This window comes from Ruditapes philippinarum, unplaced genomic scaffold (genome assembly GCF_026571515.1).
Source record: "Ruditapes philippinarum isolate M1 unplaced genomic scaffold, ASM2657151v2 ctg81_1_1_1_1, whole genome shotgun sequence".
NCBI lineage: Eukaryota > Metazoa > Mollusca > Bivalvia > Venerida > Veneridae > Ruditapes > Ruditapes philippinarum.
Genome location: NW_026861623.1, coordinates 27,732 through 45,825, shown reverse-complemented (window position 1 = coordinate 45,825; position 18,094 = coordinate 27,732). Strand labels below are relative to the sequence as shown.

The window sequence follows — 18,094 nt, the reverse complement described above, 5'->3', positions numbered from 1 at the left end:
TCCAAATTTGTAATTGTATGGATGTTTCACTCCCATATTTAAAAAAAATGTTAAGTAGGAGAGTTAACAAATTTATTTTCATTTAATATATGGGGGGAATTTAATTTAATCTAAATGTTTCATTTTGTTGATTTTGAGGGTATTGTTAATAATAATATGAAATTAGGCAAAGCCTATGAACGGGGAAGTCAGTAAAAAATCCTTTCATTTTTCCGTTTTAAACAAATTAAAGGTGTCATTCGGTATTATATATACCCGCTTCCGTTTTCAACCGGAACACTCGACGATTATTAATGATCCGAAAAGTTGAGATTTGTTCAAATATCGGAATACACCGCCTTTTATCATTGAGTTACATTGTAAATGGCGGAGCCTAACTAGAACTGACACTGAAAATTTCATTGATAGGTATAGAATTCTATATATTTTTTAATTGTTTTTTTATTTGATTTTCTTTTAAATATACACGTGTAGTCTATAGCCGGGCAAGCCAAAGCCCAAGCGGGCGGGGCCCGGACTTTGACTTCCCCGTAATAATTAATATATGCATTCAGCTGTTCAGCAGTTCAGTGTTGCATCTAGAATTTGAAAAATATGGGGGATTGTCTCTAACTCAACTGAAAAATGTGGGGGATTTGAAAAAAATGTGAGGAACATGCATTTACCTAACAAATTATATGACATACCAAAAAGAATTCATTTATCTTACATTACATTAGGCATTTTGACAGCTATCGTATGCTCAACAACGGAAATAAAGAAAAAATAAATATTGACGAATACTACAATACTACTAATTATGGGTTGAATGATGGGAGGTTTAAATGAAAGACTAAATTATAATATATTTCATGCACTGACAGCAATATACATTCTTTTTCATTTTTGTTGCATTGAAAAATGTTTACATGATGATAAAGATATGGTTGGTTATGTATCACAAAACACAATAATTATTATAAAGGAATATTAATATATACTATACTTTAAGACATACTATGCTTATCCTTAAGAATAATAATTTCATTAGCACTTTCATATAAAAGCCACATGGAAATAATGTCATTAATTTGATATCAATTTTTTTTTAAAGTAATAAAAAATATTAATATATTTATTATTTTTTGTAAGTCTAAAACTATGAAATGGAAAAAAATGTAAAATTAATTATTCTTTTAAGTTATTTCTTTATCAAATTATTAAATTGTGTTCTCCATTAAACAAACTTATGTAATGGTGGTGTTAACAGTAATCTCGTCAACTAATTAGTTGTATAAACAAAGAGACCATCAACTAACAGTTTGACATCACTATTGAATCAGTTGTATTAACACTGCACTTTAGCATGAACAGTTTACAAAAATCAGTTGTTTATTGGACCATTAAAATTGTTTTCAGACAACAACCACATATAACAAAGGTCTTGGAGACAGAAACTTCTTCAAAGTTTTGTATTAAATATATAACAAAAGTAAAATAATAGTTAATCAGATAATAAGATATAAATAAATTATATTAGATGATTTGCAAAGATCTCTCCAATCAAGTAAAATAACTAAATAAACTTCAAGAATTATGAAATACAAACGTAAAGTACAGAGACAAAGTGAAATCCCCTTTAAGTTTTGTTATTCATTTTTATTAAATTTAAGGTATATTTTAGTATATCACAAGTATCAGAATAATTTTGGTACATGTATAAAAAGGGAGTGAAACATCTTCAAGATGTTACACTCCCATTTGGGAGTGAACCATCTTGGTGTGAACCGTCCTAATAGTGAAAGGTCTGTCTACCACTTAAAATAGCTAAAATTTTGACTATCCAAGGATTTGTTATTATTTTGTGTTATTTAATTTATTAATTTTGACATATTTTGACTTATTTAAAATAATTAATTTATATTGACTTATTTTCACTGTCAGTGAAAAGCTAGCTCATCACTGAGAGTGGTTTATGCCCTTAGATATGGGATACTATTCACCACCTTTAGTCTGTTAGTTTTTGCATATTGTAATGCTCATTATGAGTATTATGAAAGGCTGAGTACTGTAACATGAGATTCCAACTGTGTGTATATTTCTGTATTACTAGGTAAATTAGACAAATCATGGAAGCTGTCAAGTATGAACATATGGAAGATAGTGGAGATGATGATGGTGATGATGATGCTTGGCTAGAAGATGATGAGATTGAGTCTGTGGAAACAAAGTGCCTCTTTTGTAGTACCAAGTTTAAATCTCCAGATGCAGTATTCAGTCACTGTTCTTCATCACATGACTTTGATATTAAGCATTTTTGTATGAAATGGGATTTAGACTGCTTTGGCTATATAAAAATGGTGAATTTTATACGAGGCAAGGTATGGAAGTCTATAGCCTTGTTAATAGTAAAGAATCTAATTGCTAAAATTTAACTTTCTTGTTTCTTCCAAGGCAAGGAAAGTTTAAGAACAGAAAATCATTTTGTTCACATATAGAAAATTTACAACTAGAAATTCATTTTGTCAAGTCATATTTCCTATATATTTTTGTCCTTGACTTTTTATTTCTCATTGTCATACTAAATTAATGTATATGATAGCCACTTCTTGTAATGACATTTCTTAGATTATTGTAATAGTACCTTTTTATGGACTAACATCTTTTGATGGGTTTATTATAACTTTATAAGTTGATTTGGTCCAAGACAAAACTCTTCAATATTTTTTGTCTCTCTTACTTACTGTTTCTTATACCGTAGCATATTCATTCTGAATACTTTAAATTTATGTGTATATACTGAACTAAGCTAGATCTGAAAGACTGCCTGAATTTTAATGCATACAGTAATAGTCTTGTGTAATTAAATTCATCTGACTGAAGTCATTTGAAGTTCTTAATCATTAATTTCAGAAACCAGATGTAAATGTCTTAGCAAAATTTGCAAATTCCAGCAAACCTCCATGGGATTCTGATGAGTTCATGCAGCCAGTTGATCCAGATGATCCATTACTACAATATGGTACTTTCTTTATTATATTAAATTGTTTTTTTTTATACATGTATATATATATATATATAATGGGCTTTCCTTGCTATGAATCTGGAACTGTTCAAAGGATCATATTACTTAAATTAACCTTAAACTTGCTGAATTTTCATAATGATTTTGAATTGATCTACTACTCAAACTTTAAGAGAGTTTTGTATGAAAATACAGAGATAACAAGAACATAGAACATGGATTGTCTACAGAGACCTGCACACTGGCCAGATTTTATAGTTGTGGAGTCACTTTCAATTATCTCAGATTAAGGGTTAAGCAGTGAGAGCCTGGTTAGACCAAGCACAGATTGCAGGGCTCAACTTTTATCTACATCAATTTTGGTGGCATAGGCTTTTCATAATCAAGGTAGAAGAGGAAGCCTAAAACTTATTAAGATAAAATACTCATATACTTAATGTGAAACATTTTCCAAGAAGATGATTTAAATGTGTACAGGTCAAAATTTATGTGCAAAGGAATGCATAATTCTGCAGCACATAACACCATGAAATTTAAACTTTTGAAACATGGTAGGTAGAAATGTATATTATATGTATAGGAAAATATGGTCCACTAAATGTCACCACTGTTACTGTATGAATAAGAAAAAAGTAAAGTATTATACATGTATGTGTACAACAGTAAGCAGAAAACATACTGGAATATTTAGTTCATTTTAGATATTGGAATATCTATTACATTTCAGATATTGAAATATCTATCTCATTTTACACATTTAAATATCTATCTTATTTTACACATTGAAATATTTTTCTGATCTCATATATTGAAAAATCTATCTTATTTTAGATATTGAAATATCTATTTCATATCAGATATTGAAAAATCTATTTCATTTCAGTTATTGAAATATTTATCTTGTATAGTTATTTCATCTCAGATACTGAGTGAACTATCTTTCTTATCGTAGATATTGAGGATCTTGAAAGTAATGAGCCAGAATGCCATTCAAGTAATGTAGAAAACTCTGCAAAACTGGGTGATCAACAAACAGTTGTACGTAATGGGGTTGAAGGTCCTTTAGTAACCATGGCAACCACACAACATGAAGCACTGTTACTAAGGTTACAGAGGTCAGAAGAGAAAGCTAGACAGTGTGAGGAAAATTTACAGAGAGCTCTTGCTGACATGGAAAATATAAAGTGAGTATCTGTTTATGGATTACAGTGTTTTAAAAGGGTAGATAGTCCAAATATCATGATACTTACATGGTTTAGAATTAAATGCTTTATTTTCAAAATGTTTGATTCAAGTAAGGTTTGTATTTTTCTAAACAAATGAATACTGATTATTTATAACAAATGGATGTAAATTTTACAGGCAGGTAACTAGAGACTTGATGCTAGCACAGCCCAGTACTGTAGCCCCTTCACCAGGGGATGGAGACAAACAAACAGATATTGAAGAAGATGACCCATATTTCAGTTCATATGGACACTTCAGTATTCATGAGGAAATGCTTAAAGTGGGTTAACACAAACAAAAAATTTCTATTTTTTTACATTACATATACATGTATAGAGGATATTGTTTGAGTCTAGGTTCAATACTGAATGTATGGAACAAGTTCAATAAAATTATATTATGCAAGACTCTGGTAATCGTGTATTTCATTGAATTGGCAGTCAATAATTTATGCTGTTTTTCACGTGTTTGCGTTAGTTGTATTTTGTAGCTATTGATATTCTAGCATATATCTGACAAGAATTCCCAATATATACATCAGTGTTATTCTAATCTAACACTTCCTGTATAACTGGAGTCACATGCTTTAAATAACATCATTCCTGCTCACATTTTATGAATCATTTATGAATGAGTTTGTAAATTCATATGCTGCTGTAAGAAAATACTGCTTAATGCAAATATTAATTATTTATTTTGTAATTTCCAAAATATGATGTACCGGTATGAAAGAAAAATAATCAAACACTGCTTGTTGTCATAGACTAGACGAAACTCAAAAGAGCCTCTTTACCCTTGTAATCAGTGACCTTGAGTTAAATAATCTGGTTCGTACTGGCAGCCCGTGTTAGATTTTTATACTCCTTTAACATATAAAGTCTTGATGTATATAAATTTAATTTTAAAGAAGTCCGTGGAGTGCCATGGAGTAAGATTTTATTTGTTTCACACTGTTTAATTGCCCTTCATAATTGTTGATTATTTACAGGATAAAGTGAGAACAGAAAGTTACAGAGACTTCATGTACAAAAACCCAAATGTATTTAAAGATAAGATAGTTCTAGATGTAGGATGTGGTACTGGTATTCTGTCCATGTTTGCTGTACAGGCAGGAGCACAGCATGTTTATGCTGTAGATATGGCAGATATAATATACCAGGCAATGGACATAGCCAGGTAACATAGAAAACATTCTGGTACAATTACATTGCCATACTTTAATACTTTTTGCTTCCCAATGTAAAAAATCATCACACAAATTTAACAGTTTACATTAAAGCAGCAATAAAATGTTAAAAAAACATAGCATGTCAATTTGAATGGTTTATCTTTACTTTATGCAAAACATAAGAAAATTAATCTTTACCAATGACCTTGAAGGTCAAATTATTGAATTTTGCTGGTTTCTTACATAACTGGCTATTACTTTCTTAGTCTTCGTACTTGAGAACTACTACCTGTAATGACAATGTCTTCAAGAAAATCAAACTCATTCTGACCTTGAATCATAATTAAACATTGACCTTGATTTAAGGTCCTTGAAAGTCAAATTGTTGTAATTAATTGGCTATAATTGTTTCTTTGTAATTAATTTACAGATTAGATTTATACTTGTACAACTGAATTTTATTTCAACTGAATCAACCTATTAATGGCCCTGACTGTCCAGATCAAATTTATATCTATTATAATGGTAGATTTGATTCATATTGGGACAAAACAACACTTATGACAACATAATGTTTTTGAATAATTGAAATATGACATTGATCTGTCAAGGTTGAATATGAAATATGAATTGATTTGCCCCCCAAGAAAATGATGCTTTCTATGAATGTATTTTACTACAATATTCTTCCTCCATTGTGTTTGACTTTAGAATTAAGAGAAGTTGAGCATGGCCCTGGTGTGATGTGGCTCTTGTTAATAGGTATTGCCACAATATAGTCAACTTATTCAGTCGTTCATATTTCAGAGAAAATAAATTGTCTGATAAGATAACTTTTATAAAAGGAAAGCTAGAGGATATAGAGTTACCTGTAGAGAAGGTAAGTGGTATATAATATCTAATCAATTACTATTTACAGCCATACATCATTCAAACCATTAAATTTTGACATTTATTAGGAATGGCTTATATGATATATATTATACACCACTTATAAGTAACCCTGACCCCCTCATTCTAAGAATAAAATGGATAATGTGACCTGTGTGGGGGTGTATTGTTAAGATCTAAGACTTTAAACTGCTTACACCTCACGGCTGTGAGTTTGAAAACGATCAGAGACGTATAATTCTTTCATGATAGAAGATATCCAGCTAGGCTATGAAACACTGGTGGTTCTGGTTGGCATGGAGGGGTATGTGAGGGGTTCAGCAGTAAAACCTGGAAACTTACCATAAATGTGTGCCACTTTAAATCCAACCAAAACAAACCAAAGTAACCTGTGTCTTTACTTTCCAGCTGTCACACCATTGCTGGGCCAATGCAGTGCTTACATTTTATTTCACCAAAAAAAATGGGAATTTAATCCTAATCTTTAGGCTTGTATCATCTGATTTTCCCCTAAAGAGTGGAGATTTTACCACAGCTGTTAGGGTCCTGAAGACAAAATCTCCAATACATTTATTCTCGGACATTAGGGATTTTGAGTAACAAATGAACAGTTCATGAATGCTTTGAGTTAATATGCTTTATTTATTACAAGAAGATTACTTGCGTTTATTCTAAGATTATCTTTTTGTAGTGGAGTTATCCTGCTTTGAATTTAGAACTGAACACTTTAGAATTTACAATAATTATGTAAAAATGATACAATTGAGGACTGAACAGTGTAGTGTTTGGATGGTTCTACTCAGATGCCCACTGTGCCTGAAATAATGCACCCATGTCTTCCTCCATCAGTAAAGCTGGAAAGTTGGCATATAACCTTCACAGTGTCATTGTGACTTCAAATACAACAAAGAAACAAACTTTATTCAGTGTGACATTCCAGGCAAGTATTGTTCAACATTTTGTATAAAAAAATATGACACAGTATATTATATTTGCAGGTTGACATAATTATATCAGAATGGATGGGGTATTTTCTACTGTTTGAATCAATGCTAGACTCTGTCTTGTTTGCTAGAGCCAAATATCTTAAACCAGGGGGTGCAGGTTTGTATTTTCTTAATCATTGTACACATGTGTGAATGTGGATTTGTCTTTCTTCTAAAATTGTTTCATTTTATTTGTCACAAAATTAGATTAATGTGCACAAAATATAAATACCATCATCCATGTGATTTTGCAGATTATAAGAAGTAACCTAAACTGTATTCACACTTGTAAGTGATGCTCAATATCTGAAGTAGTGTTTACACATGTAAACGATATCCAAAAATTGCATACTTTACTTGTATATGTTGTTGCGTTCTCTTGTGAAATCCCAGGATTATGTAGTTAAACTGTAGGTGTGTTCAGTCATTTGACATCCCAGGATTATGTAGTTCAGCTGTAGGTGTGTTCAGACATTTGACATTCAAGGATTATGTTGTTAAACTGTAGGTGTGTTCAGACATTTGACATTCCAGGATTATGTAGTTAAGCTGTAGGTGTGTTCAGACATTTGACATTCCAGGATTATGTTGTTAAACTGTAGGTGTGTTCAGTCATCTGCCATCCCAGGATTATGTAGTTGAACTGTAGGTGTGTTCAGTCATTTGACATCCCAGGATTATGTAGTTCAACTGTAGGTGTGTTCAGACATTTGACATTCCAGGATTATGTAGTTAAGCTGTAGGTGTGTTCAGACATTTGACATTCCAGGATTATGTTGTTAAGCTTAAGGTGTGTTCAGACATTTGATATTCCAGGATTATGTTTTGTTTGTTTTGGGTTTTACATCACATCGACACAGTATAGGTCATATCGCGACGTTTCAGCTTTACTGGTGGAGGAAGACCTCAGGTGCCCTTCCGTGCATTATTTCAGGCACGAACAGGCACCTGAGTAGAACCACCGACGTTCCGTAAGATAGCTGGATAGCTTTCTCACATGAAAGAATCCAAAGTCCCTGTCGGGATTCGAACCCAGCGGTGAGGGGCAAGTGGTTTGAAGTCAACGACCTTAACCACTCGGCCACGGACGCCACCCAGGATTATGTAGTTAAGCTGTAGGTGTGTTCAGACATTTGACATTCCAGGATTATGTTGTTAAGCTGTAGGTGTATTCAGACATTTGACATCCCAGGATTATGTAGTTAAGCTGTAGGTGTGTTCAGGCATATGACATCCCAGGATTAGTAGTTAAGCTGTAGGTGTATTCAGGAATATGACATCCCAGGATTATGTAGTTAAGCTGTAGGTGTGTTCAGACATTTGACATCCCAGGATTATGTAGTTAAGCTGTAGGTGTATTCAGACATTTGACATTCCAGGATTATGTTGTTAAGCTGTAGGTGTGTTCAGGCATATGACATCCCAGGATTATGTAGTTAAGCTGTAGGTGTATTCAGACATTTGACATCCCAGGATTATGTAGTTAAGCTGTAGGTGTATTCAGACATTTGACATCCCAGGATTATGTTGTTAAGCTGTAGGTGTATTCAGACATTTGACATCCCAGGATTATGTAGTTCAGCTGTAGGTGTGTTCAGTCATTTGACATCCCAAGATTATGTAGTTCAGCTGTAGGTGTGTTCAGACATTTGACATCCCAGGATTATGTAGTTAAGCTGTAGGTGTGTTCAGTCATCTGCCATCCCAGGATTATGTAGTTAAGCTGTAGGTGTGTTCAGACATTTGACATCCCAGGATTATGTAGTTAAGCTGTAGGTGTATTCAATCATTTGACATCCCAGGATTATGTAGTTAAACTGTAGGTGTGTTCAGTCATTTGACATCCCAGGATTATGTAGTTCAGCTGTAGGTGTGTTCAGACATTTGACATCCCAGGATTATGTAGTTCAGCTGTAGGTGTGTTCAGTCATTTGACATCCCAGGATTATGTAGTTAAGCTGTAGGTGTGTTCAGTCATTTGACATCCCAGGATTATGTAGTTCAGCTGTAGGTGTGTTCAGGCATATGACATCCCAGGATTATGTAGTTCAGCTGTATGTGTGTTCAGTCATTTGACATCCCAAGATTATGTAGTTAAACTGTAGGTGTGTTAATTCATTTGACAATCCAGGATTATGTAGTTAAGCTGTAGGTATATTCATTCATATGACATTCCAGGATAAAGTAGTTAAGCTGTAGGTGTGTTAATTCATTTGACAATCCAGGAGTATGTAGTTAAGCTGTAGGTATATTCATTCATTTGACATTCTAGGATAATGTAGTTAAGCTGTAGGTGTGATCAATCATTTGACATTCCAGGATGATGTAGTTAAGCTGAAGTTGTGTTAATTCATTCGACATCCCAAGATTATGTAGTTAAGCTGAAGTTGTGTTCAGTCATTTGACATTCCAGGATTATGTAGTACAGCTGTAGGTGTGTTCATTCATTTGACATCCCAGGATTATGTAGTTAAGGTGTAGGTGTGTTCAGTCATTTGACATTCTAGGATTATGTAGTTAAGCTGAAGTTGTGTTCAGTCATTTGACATTCCAGGATTATGTTGTACAGCTGTAGATGTGTCCATTCATTTGACATCCCAGGATTATGTAGTTAAGCTGTAGGTGTGTTCAGACATTTGATATCCCAGGATTATGTAGTTCAGCTGTAGGTGTGTTCAGTCATTTGACATAAGAAGATTATGTAGTTCAGCTCTTAGTGTGTTCATTCATTTGACATTCCAGGATTATGTAGTACAGCTGTAGGTGTGTTCAGTCATTTGACATCCCAGGATTATGTAGTTCAGCTCTAAGTGTGTTCATTCATTTGACATCCCAGGATTATGTAGTTCAGCTGTAGATATGTTAAGTCATTTGACATCCCAGGATTATGAGCAAAACCATTAAAGAAAAGAAATAATAGAATAAAAGTAATAACTGTTTGATTTTTGTGACAAGAACTCAAGCTAAAAAAAATCCTATATTGAAAACTATAACATACTGCTATACAAATTCATTTTGATAGGTGTCTTGAAGTACATACAACAATAAACGGTACATTCGGCTGAGTTTTAATTCGTACCAATGAAAACGAAAGACTATGTACGGGTAGCCGATATATTGGAGTTTGTTATAAAAGTGTAATTTTCTGTACTTCTTACTAAATTGGGACTAAAAAATAAGTTCCTTATAAGCGATAATTCCTTATAACCGTGTTTGCTATAACCGTATATTTTTATATTAAATAAAGAAGTGCAAAATTTTGGCCAAAATATATTGTTCCTTATAACCGGAAGTTCGCTATAACGGTATTCGCTGTAAGTGAAGTTTACTGTATAGTTTATCTGAAGGTGGATACTTGATTAAGTATCCCTGGATTATATAAATTAATTGAAGTTTTTGCTGAAATTTCGATTTCTCAGAACATATAGTGCTGTTAACGAAAACTTTTCGACTATGACACCTTTTATCTATATTTCCTACTGAATTATGAGGATATTCCTATTCAATTATTAATGATATAAACTTTGTTATGTAATATTTCAGTATATCCAGACAGATGTAACATCAGTATTGCTGCTATCAGTGACCTTGACCTTTACAATAAACATGTCACTTACTGGGATGATGTGTATGGATTCAAAATGACATGCATGAAGTCTTGTGTGGTGAGAGAAGCCAGTGTGGAAGTTGTGAAAAAAGAAAGCCAAATATCTAACGCTTGTATTGTCAAAGTAAATATTATTTTTCAAGGATGTATCATTCTGGGAGTTGCAACTGTGCATTATTGCTTGTTACATTTTCTGCTTACAGAGTTTCAGTTATAAGTTATGACAAATTCTAATTAAAAATGTTTTTAGTGATGTGAGACCAATTGTTAAGTGTAAGCAGTTGTCTTTATTATATAAACCTATGTTTTTATTGTTATACAGCTGAATTTGTGAAATAGATTTGCCCTGCTTTGAATTTAGTACAGTCCATTAATTTTAATATGAAAAAATGTTCTATGAACAGAATAAAGCCTTGTCAGACTGCATATAAACACAAGCAGGAGTAGCTCTATACTGGTGGCAGAGGCTTATCAAATTTAGTTCAGGTTGAAATTCTGGATTGTGAATTTGTGGTACAAGTGATCATAACTTTATTTATATATGGATTTGAATTAGACTTAGACAAAGATTTCATATAACAAAACATATGTGTTAAGTAATTCAAATATGACATTGACCTTCAAATGATCTTGGCCATCAAGGTCAGATTCTTGAAATATGCTTAAATTGTCACAACTTTGTAATTTATTTACAGATTTGATTTAAACACATATAAAAAAAACAATATGATATGATTTAATTGACAGATGTCAGATTTTTGAAATTTGCTTAAATTTTCAAAACTTGGAGAATCATTTACAGATTTGATTTATTCTTGGACAAAAGAATATATATACATGTATATGACAAAACTGTCCTGTTTAATTATGCTAAATTATGTCTTTGACTATGAATTGACCTTTACCTTTGAGGTCAAATTATTTAAATTTGCTTAAATTGCCATAACAGAGTGACATGGTGAGCTTTTGTGATCGTTTTTCGTCTGGCATCCGTCCATAAACTTTTACTTTAAATGACATCTCCTCATCCTTATATACTATTATTATATGTATATATTCTTAGTAGAAACTTTATTAAAATGTAAGGACTAAATAGAAAGTAAAGTGTCAAACAATTTTGTAAACAAAACTAGTCGCGTGTGACCTTTCACATCTGGGCCACTAATGGAAATTATGCGGCTGCTCATTGACTTTTAAGTGTACTAGTTGTTTGATATTTTTATCTGGCGTTGGTGCCAATAAAATTAGCCAATTAAAGATTTTATGCTAAATTTGTACGAAATTAGAAGGCAATTAATTGAAAATTATGATTTTTATAAAATACTGGTTTGCCAAAAAATTGTACGGCGGTACGAAATTTATTTTATCATATTGCAATATATCGGTATACCGGTAAACCGTTACACCCTAAATATGTATATAGTAAAAACTTAAAAAATCTTTTTTTAAAAAACTCAAATAGCTAGAGCTTAGATATTTAACATGAAACATCTTCTAGTGAGTATCTACCAAATTTGTTCAAAGCCCTTGTGTCAAATCGGTCCCTCTTAGGGGGGTCATTGATTTTCCTTATATATATATAGGAAAAACTAAAAAAAAATCTTTTGAAAAGCTCAAATAGCTAGAGTTTAGATGTTAAGCATGAAATATTTTCTAGTGGGTGTCTACCAAGTTTGTTCAAATGAAAGCCCTGGGGTCAAAATTGGCCCCACTCCTTGGGGTCATTGATTTTCCATATTTGTATATGGTAAAAACTTAAAAATATTCTTTAAAAAAAAACCACAAGAAGCTAGAGCTGAGATATTTAGCTTGAAACATTTCTCATGGGTGTCTATCAAGTTTGTTCAAATAAAAGCCCTTTGGTCAAAATTAGCCTTGCCTGGTGATTATTGATTTTCTTATATATATTTATAAAAAACAAATAAGGTTTCCTTTAAAAACCAAAAAGCTAGAGTTTAGATGTTTGGGATGAAATATCTTCTAGTGAGTGTCTACCAATATATATTTTTAAAAAAAATCTTAAGGTAAGGTTAAAATTGGCCTGTGCCAATTGATTTTCATTATATGCATATAGTAACAACAACAAAAAATCTTCTTTTAAAAAACCCAAATTACGTAGTATTCTGACTCAGGTGAACAATTTAGGGCCATCTTTGCCCTCTTGTTTATGGATTGATTCATTCTTGGACAAAAGAACACTTATGACAAAACAGACATTTTATTCAAATGTGACCTATGAAATTTGTATGTTATTTTGTTCGAGCATGGCCCCTGCTTGAAGATGACTCTTGTTGATATTCAGCATTGTATCCATAGAATAAAAAAAACATGCATTATGCTTGCAGATAAGAAAATAACTATATATTTAACCTTATTTCTTTAAAGGTTACATGTGACTTATTTGACATTACATATTTATGTTGACAAGTAATTCAATTTTTGTATTTCAGGACCTGGATATTAATACATGTGGATTAGAAGACCTACAGTTCACCAGTATATTTTCTGTCAAAGTTAGCCAAACAGGCAATGTTACAGCCTTAATTGGATTCTTTGATATTTTTTTCGACATGAATTGTTCAACAAAGGTATTTTATACACAGCAATTTATTATTATTTTTTTATATATTTATGCTTGAATAGTTGCTATAGAGTATTTTTGTATGCTTTCTGACTAGACTTCACAAATTGTGTCTTCTCGTATCTTTGTCATTTGTTTGTGGAATATTAAAGTTACTGTACAAAAATGAGAGTTGAAACGGAGGTGAATTGGTTTGAGGCTGTCTGTGCATCTAACTTTCCCGCCGACTGTGTGCGCTTCTTCTCTTAAACCACACAACCAATTTAAATGAAACTTGACAGGATTATGTCAACTTGTGAATATCTGAAGGAATTTGACCTTGACTTAAAAATGACCTTGACCTTAAGTTAAATTGTTTAAATTTTGCTGAAATTGACTATGATTGTACATGGATGTATTGTATTCATACTTAGGTATTACAACCCTTCAAACAATATCTTAAAGTAGATGAAGCTGAACTTGACCTTGACCTTTAAATGACCTTGTCTGTTAGGTTAAATTATTGGTAAAATTGGCCATTATTTTGTTATTTATGGATGGATTTGATTGATAATAAATAATAAAAGTCCAAATGATCATAATTTATTGTCTCATGTTTGACCATGACCTTTTTCCTTTAAGGTCAACTTGTTGAATCTGACCTTGACCTTTTTAATGATTTTTTTTTTCTGAAAATTCTCTTACTTATTTTATGAATTGTTAGATTTGATGGATGTTTGAACAATCAACACTTACATACAAATGTCATGGTGAGAAATTCAGGTATGACCTTGACAGTTAAGGCCAAATAATTGAATTTTGCTGTAATTAGTTAATATCAAGATTAAATGATGTTATAAACTAATGATCTTGTTTTTTTTCTATCAGATTGAGTTTTCAACAAGTCCTGATAGCATACCTACTCATTGGAAACAGACATTGTTCCTCTTAGATAAACCTTTACAGTGTCAACAAGGTAAAATTTTCTATCTAAAATGTTTCTAAAGGTACATTCATATAAATGTATTGTTATAGTTATATTAAGATGATGATAATACAGCTGAATTACTATTTGTGAAGAAAAACAAAAATATCATAAATTGAATAAATTGATTATAAAGGTTATGTAAATCTAAGCCATTACATATTAAAAAGTCGACATTACAAACATGGGGGACATTGCATATGAAATATTATTATTAAACAGTCTCAGGGGTGTTTATCACTATTTAAATCAGTCATGTGTTTCTACTCAATTACTAGAGAACCAATCGACTGATAGTATGCTTACTACATAGGAAGATTAGCCTCATTGACTAGAGAAGCCCTTTTGTATTGGGCACAGGTGCAAAAAGGTCAAGGTCAAAGTGACCCTGACTGTGAAAACTGTTTCTGTTCTATAAATTAAGTGTGGACATGGATATAAATCATTATTTGTTAGTTTATGATAAAGAACTCATGTATGATGTAATATGTTTTGTCTAACATTTTGTGTATCTTTAGGATATATTTAGATTTAGAAGTGAAATAAAAAAAAAAGGACGAAAAATTCTAATAGTTATTGACATGCATTAGGGGCATTGACAGCTTAACTGTCCAATTATCTATTAAGTGATTCAGGGATTATATCTTGATTGGTTCAGAAACTAGCTTTAAATGTAAATGTAAATTGCACACAATAAAAATGTGAAAATCTTTATATTTACTTTAGTTACCCAAATAATTAGAATTTGTATTTGGAATTAGAATTTATGAAATTTAAATTTTAAACTATGACCAGCTTAGGAGATAGATTGCTAAAAATCTGTGTACCTTGAATTTTACAATTCTGCTGTCCCCGTGTTCACAAAGAAAAGATCAGGATCAGATTATCCTGATTATATTTTCATTGTTTTATAAAACTAAAACTGATCGTACTATGCTAGAATTAAATGGTACATATTCCAAATATAAATAATTGCTTATTTGCAAAGAAACCAACCTTTTTTGGGATAAAGTCAACAAATAACAAAACAAATACAAAAATAATCTGATCAATTTTAGTATCAAGATCAAACTTTGGATCAACTGTAAAATGCCCATATCTTGTAAAAATAACAATAAATTTATTCTAAAATTTTTATAAACATGCTATTTCAAGTCCAGTTTTTATAGTTAACACTGAATATTAAATTTATGAGGATAAATAATGGAGAATATTTGAGTTTTTAAATTTGATCCTGATCCTTAAATCTTTGTGAACTTGGGGCCAGAGGATTGAGACCCCATTGAATGAGTACTTACAGTCCTTCACTACTCACCACTGTTAGTTTAACTGTTGTAAGGGACTAGATGTTATGTTAGTTATCCTGTCAGTTTACAGATGGTCTGTGGTTCTACTCAGGTGCATCCTTAAATTGTGTTTATCATATGGAAAACTTTAAATTGGTCGTAAATATTTTTGCATTTAAGGTGTGAATCTTTTTGCATGAAATATTTTTATTAAAATTATGAACAGCAAATTTGTGTGATTTCCAAAATCTTATGGTTGATTCTCAAAAGAGTTGTAATATTAAATGCTGGTTATTTATTTTAACCAACATGGGTATTGTACATAAAAAGTGTTTCGAAACAAAATACTATGCAACTTTTTTAAGTAGTGACAGTACTAGTGTTTTAATCATTTAGTAATGATTTTGGGCATTCCTATTCGTTTTTAAGTAAATAAACAAACATATTTTTTTATACAGTTATTCTGAAATTGTATTTTCCAAAAGTCAAATTAACATTTTCTTAAGTTTAAAGATTTATACATGTACATTCTACTGAATTATCCTTATGTTGAACTGTCAATGCAAAAATATTTGTTTTATTTCTAGGTGATATTTTAGAGGGAAAGTTAACATGTCGAAAGAACAGAAAAGACACAAGATCACTTATAATAAACATCATATTAAATGATAAAAATTTGACATATTATATGGAATAAAAGAAAATGTAAATGAAGGGATTTTGCTTGTTTGTTTTCTTACCTTGTCTTGTGCATAAAATGTTAAATAGTGTGCTTTTTTATTGCCAGATGTAAATTCTATGTTGCCTTGCATCTCCTCTGATAATCCAGAAAACATAAATTACTCTTAGACTATTTGTTTTATTTTGATCAGAAAAAAAAAATTATTTTTATTTTGTCTACAAAAGTTGTATTGTTAGTTTTTTTTGTTTTGTTGTTTTTTTGCAAAAATGGAAAATTTATGAGGGGAACTCATTCATATAGTTTTATTGTGTCCCCTGCTATAGAGTAGTTGTGACATTGGAATCGCTTCTCTGACATCTGTCTATCCGGACAGACGGACGTAAGAATGAACAAGGGAGTGATCATAGATTTTTATAATTTTGCTAAAGCCTTCATTAGTTCCCTAGGGGACTATAGGTTTTCAACTGTCCGTCCGTCAGTCAGTCAGAGCTAACAGTTAAATACAAATGTGGTTACAGGAACAATGCGTAACTGTACTTTTTCTTTCACGTAAGCGTTTAAATGGCTATTTTTCTTTATGACTAAAAAGAACAATGGAGACAAAAAAGATGTAGCCACAGAAATATCACAAAAAAACTGGATACCTTGATAACTCAAAAAATACTGAAATATGGATATATTGCAGTATGAAGATTATGTACGTCCTATGCTGATACGGTTGCTAGACAACAATTTTATATACTTAAAATATTCGGCAAATCACAGATATACATACACTTATTAATCTCCATGGGCAAATATAGCATTACAATTATAATTTGCGTTATACAAACATAGTGTACAGACGCGCTGTTAGATTTACATTATATAGGCGCGATAATGAAAATTACCGTTTGTCCCACTTTCTTATCCAATCAAGTGCTCAAATTTATTTGAAATATATTGCATACACTATACCGAGTCTGGTGTATGTGAAAAATAAGTAGACATATTTTAATGGGTATTGACGTGGTATCTGGCAAATATGACGTTATGGATATGGGCGGAGTTTAAAATTAGACAATATAATATGTGGCATGCGAATAAAGTAAACAAGTAAGAAAGCGATTTCATACGGTTATTTATAAATCCAAGCTTTTACATGTATAAAAATTATTGAAACAGTACATTACCTATACCGTCATGGTTATAATTCAAACATTAGAAAACAGTATAATAGACATGGAGTGAGAGAAATCTCAAAGTTCGAAACTAACACATAATTATCTTAAAATAATCATACAGAATATCCATGTTTCATAATTCCATGACAAACTTTTTTCCACATTTTGTTAAAAAAACTCCACTTTTTTAACAGTTGACTTCGACCCCTATACCCTCGTATAGTCATCTCGCGCATGCGTCGATCATTATTCTGCAAAGTTCAGAAAAAAAGGATCTTCAGTTTTAACAAAGTTCACGTGCATGGATTTTTCATTCCGAAGATACCGTTGTAGCATTGCAACAATGTTTAGTAAAGTTGTTGGAGGATAGAATTCTCAATTTTTCCTTTCAATTTCACAGATGAATTGTTGCGACCAAAATCCATTGCTGCACATGAACGGAACTGCTCTATTTGAACGGGAATAGGATAACCAGGCTCTTGCTGAGTCTCCGGTTGTAGGTTGCGGTTTTCCAGACGTGCACTGCCCAGTTGTT

At 31.7% G+C, this 18,094-nt stretch overlaps 1 protein-coding gene across 1 annotated transcript; it reads left to right on the top strand.

The window, feature by feature from the left end:
• The first annotated feature begins 284 nt into the window (after positions 1-284).
• LOC132716335 (protein arginine N-methyltransferase 3-like) lies at positions 285-16,428 on the top strand. The gene is made up of 12 exons (XM_060699585.1): positions 285-408; positions 2,093-2,360; positions 2,893-3,001; positions 3,957-4,188; positions 4,367-4,511; positions 5,220-5,407; positions 6,207-6,279; positions 7,289-7,394; positions 10,820-11,007; positions 13,334-13,471; positions 14,332-14,419; positions 16,302-16,428. The coding sequence occupies exons 2-12, from the start codon at positions 2,109-2,111 to the stop codon at positions 16,409-16,411; spliced, it is 1,629 nt and encodes a 542-aa protein (XP_060555568.1). The 5' UTR covers positions 285-408; positions 2,093-2,108; the 3' UTR covers positions 16,412-16,428.
• The last annotated feature ends 1,666 nt before the right edge of the window (positions 16,429-18,094 follow it).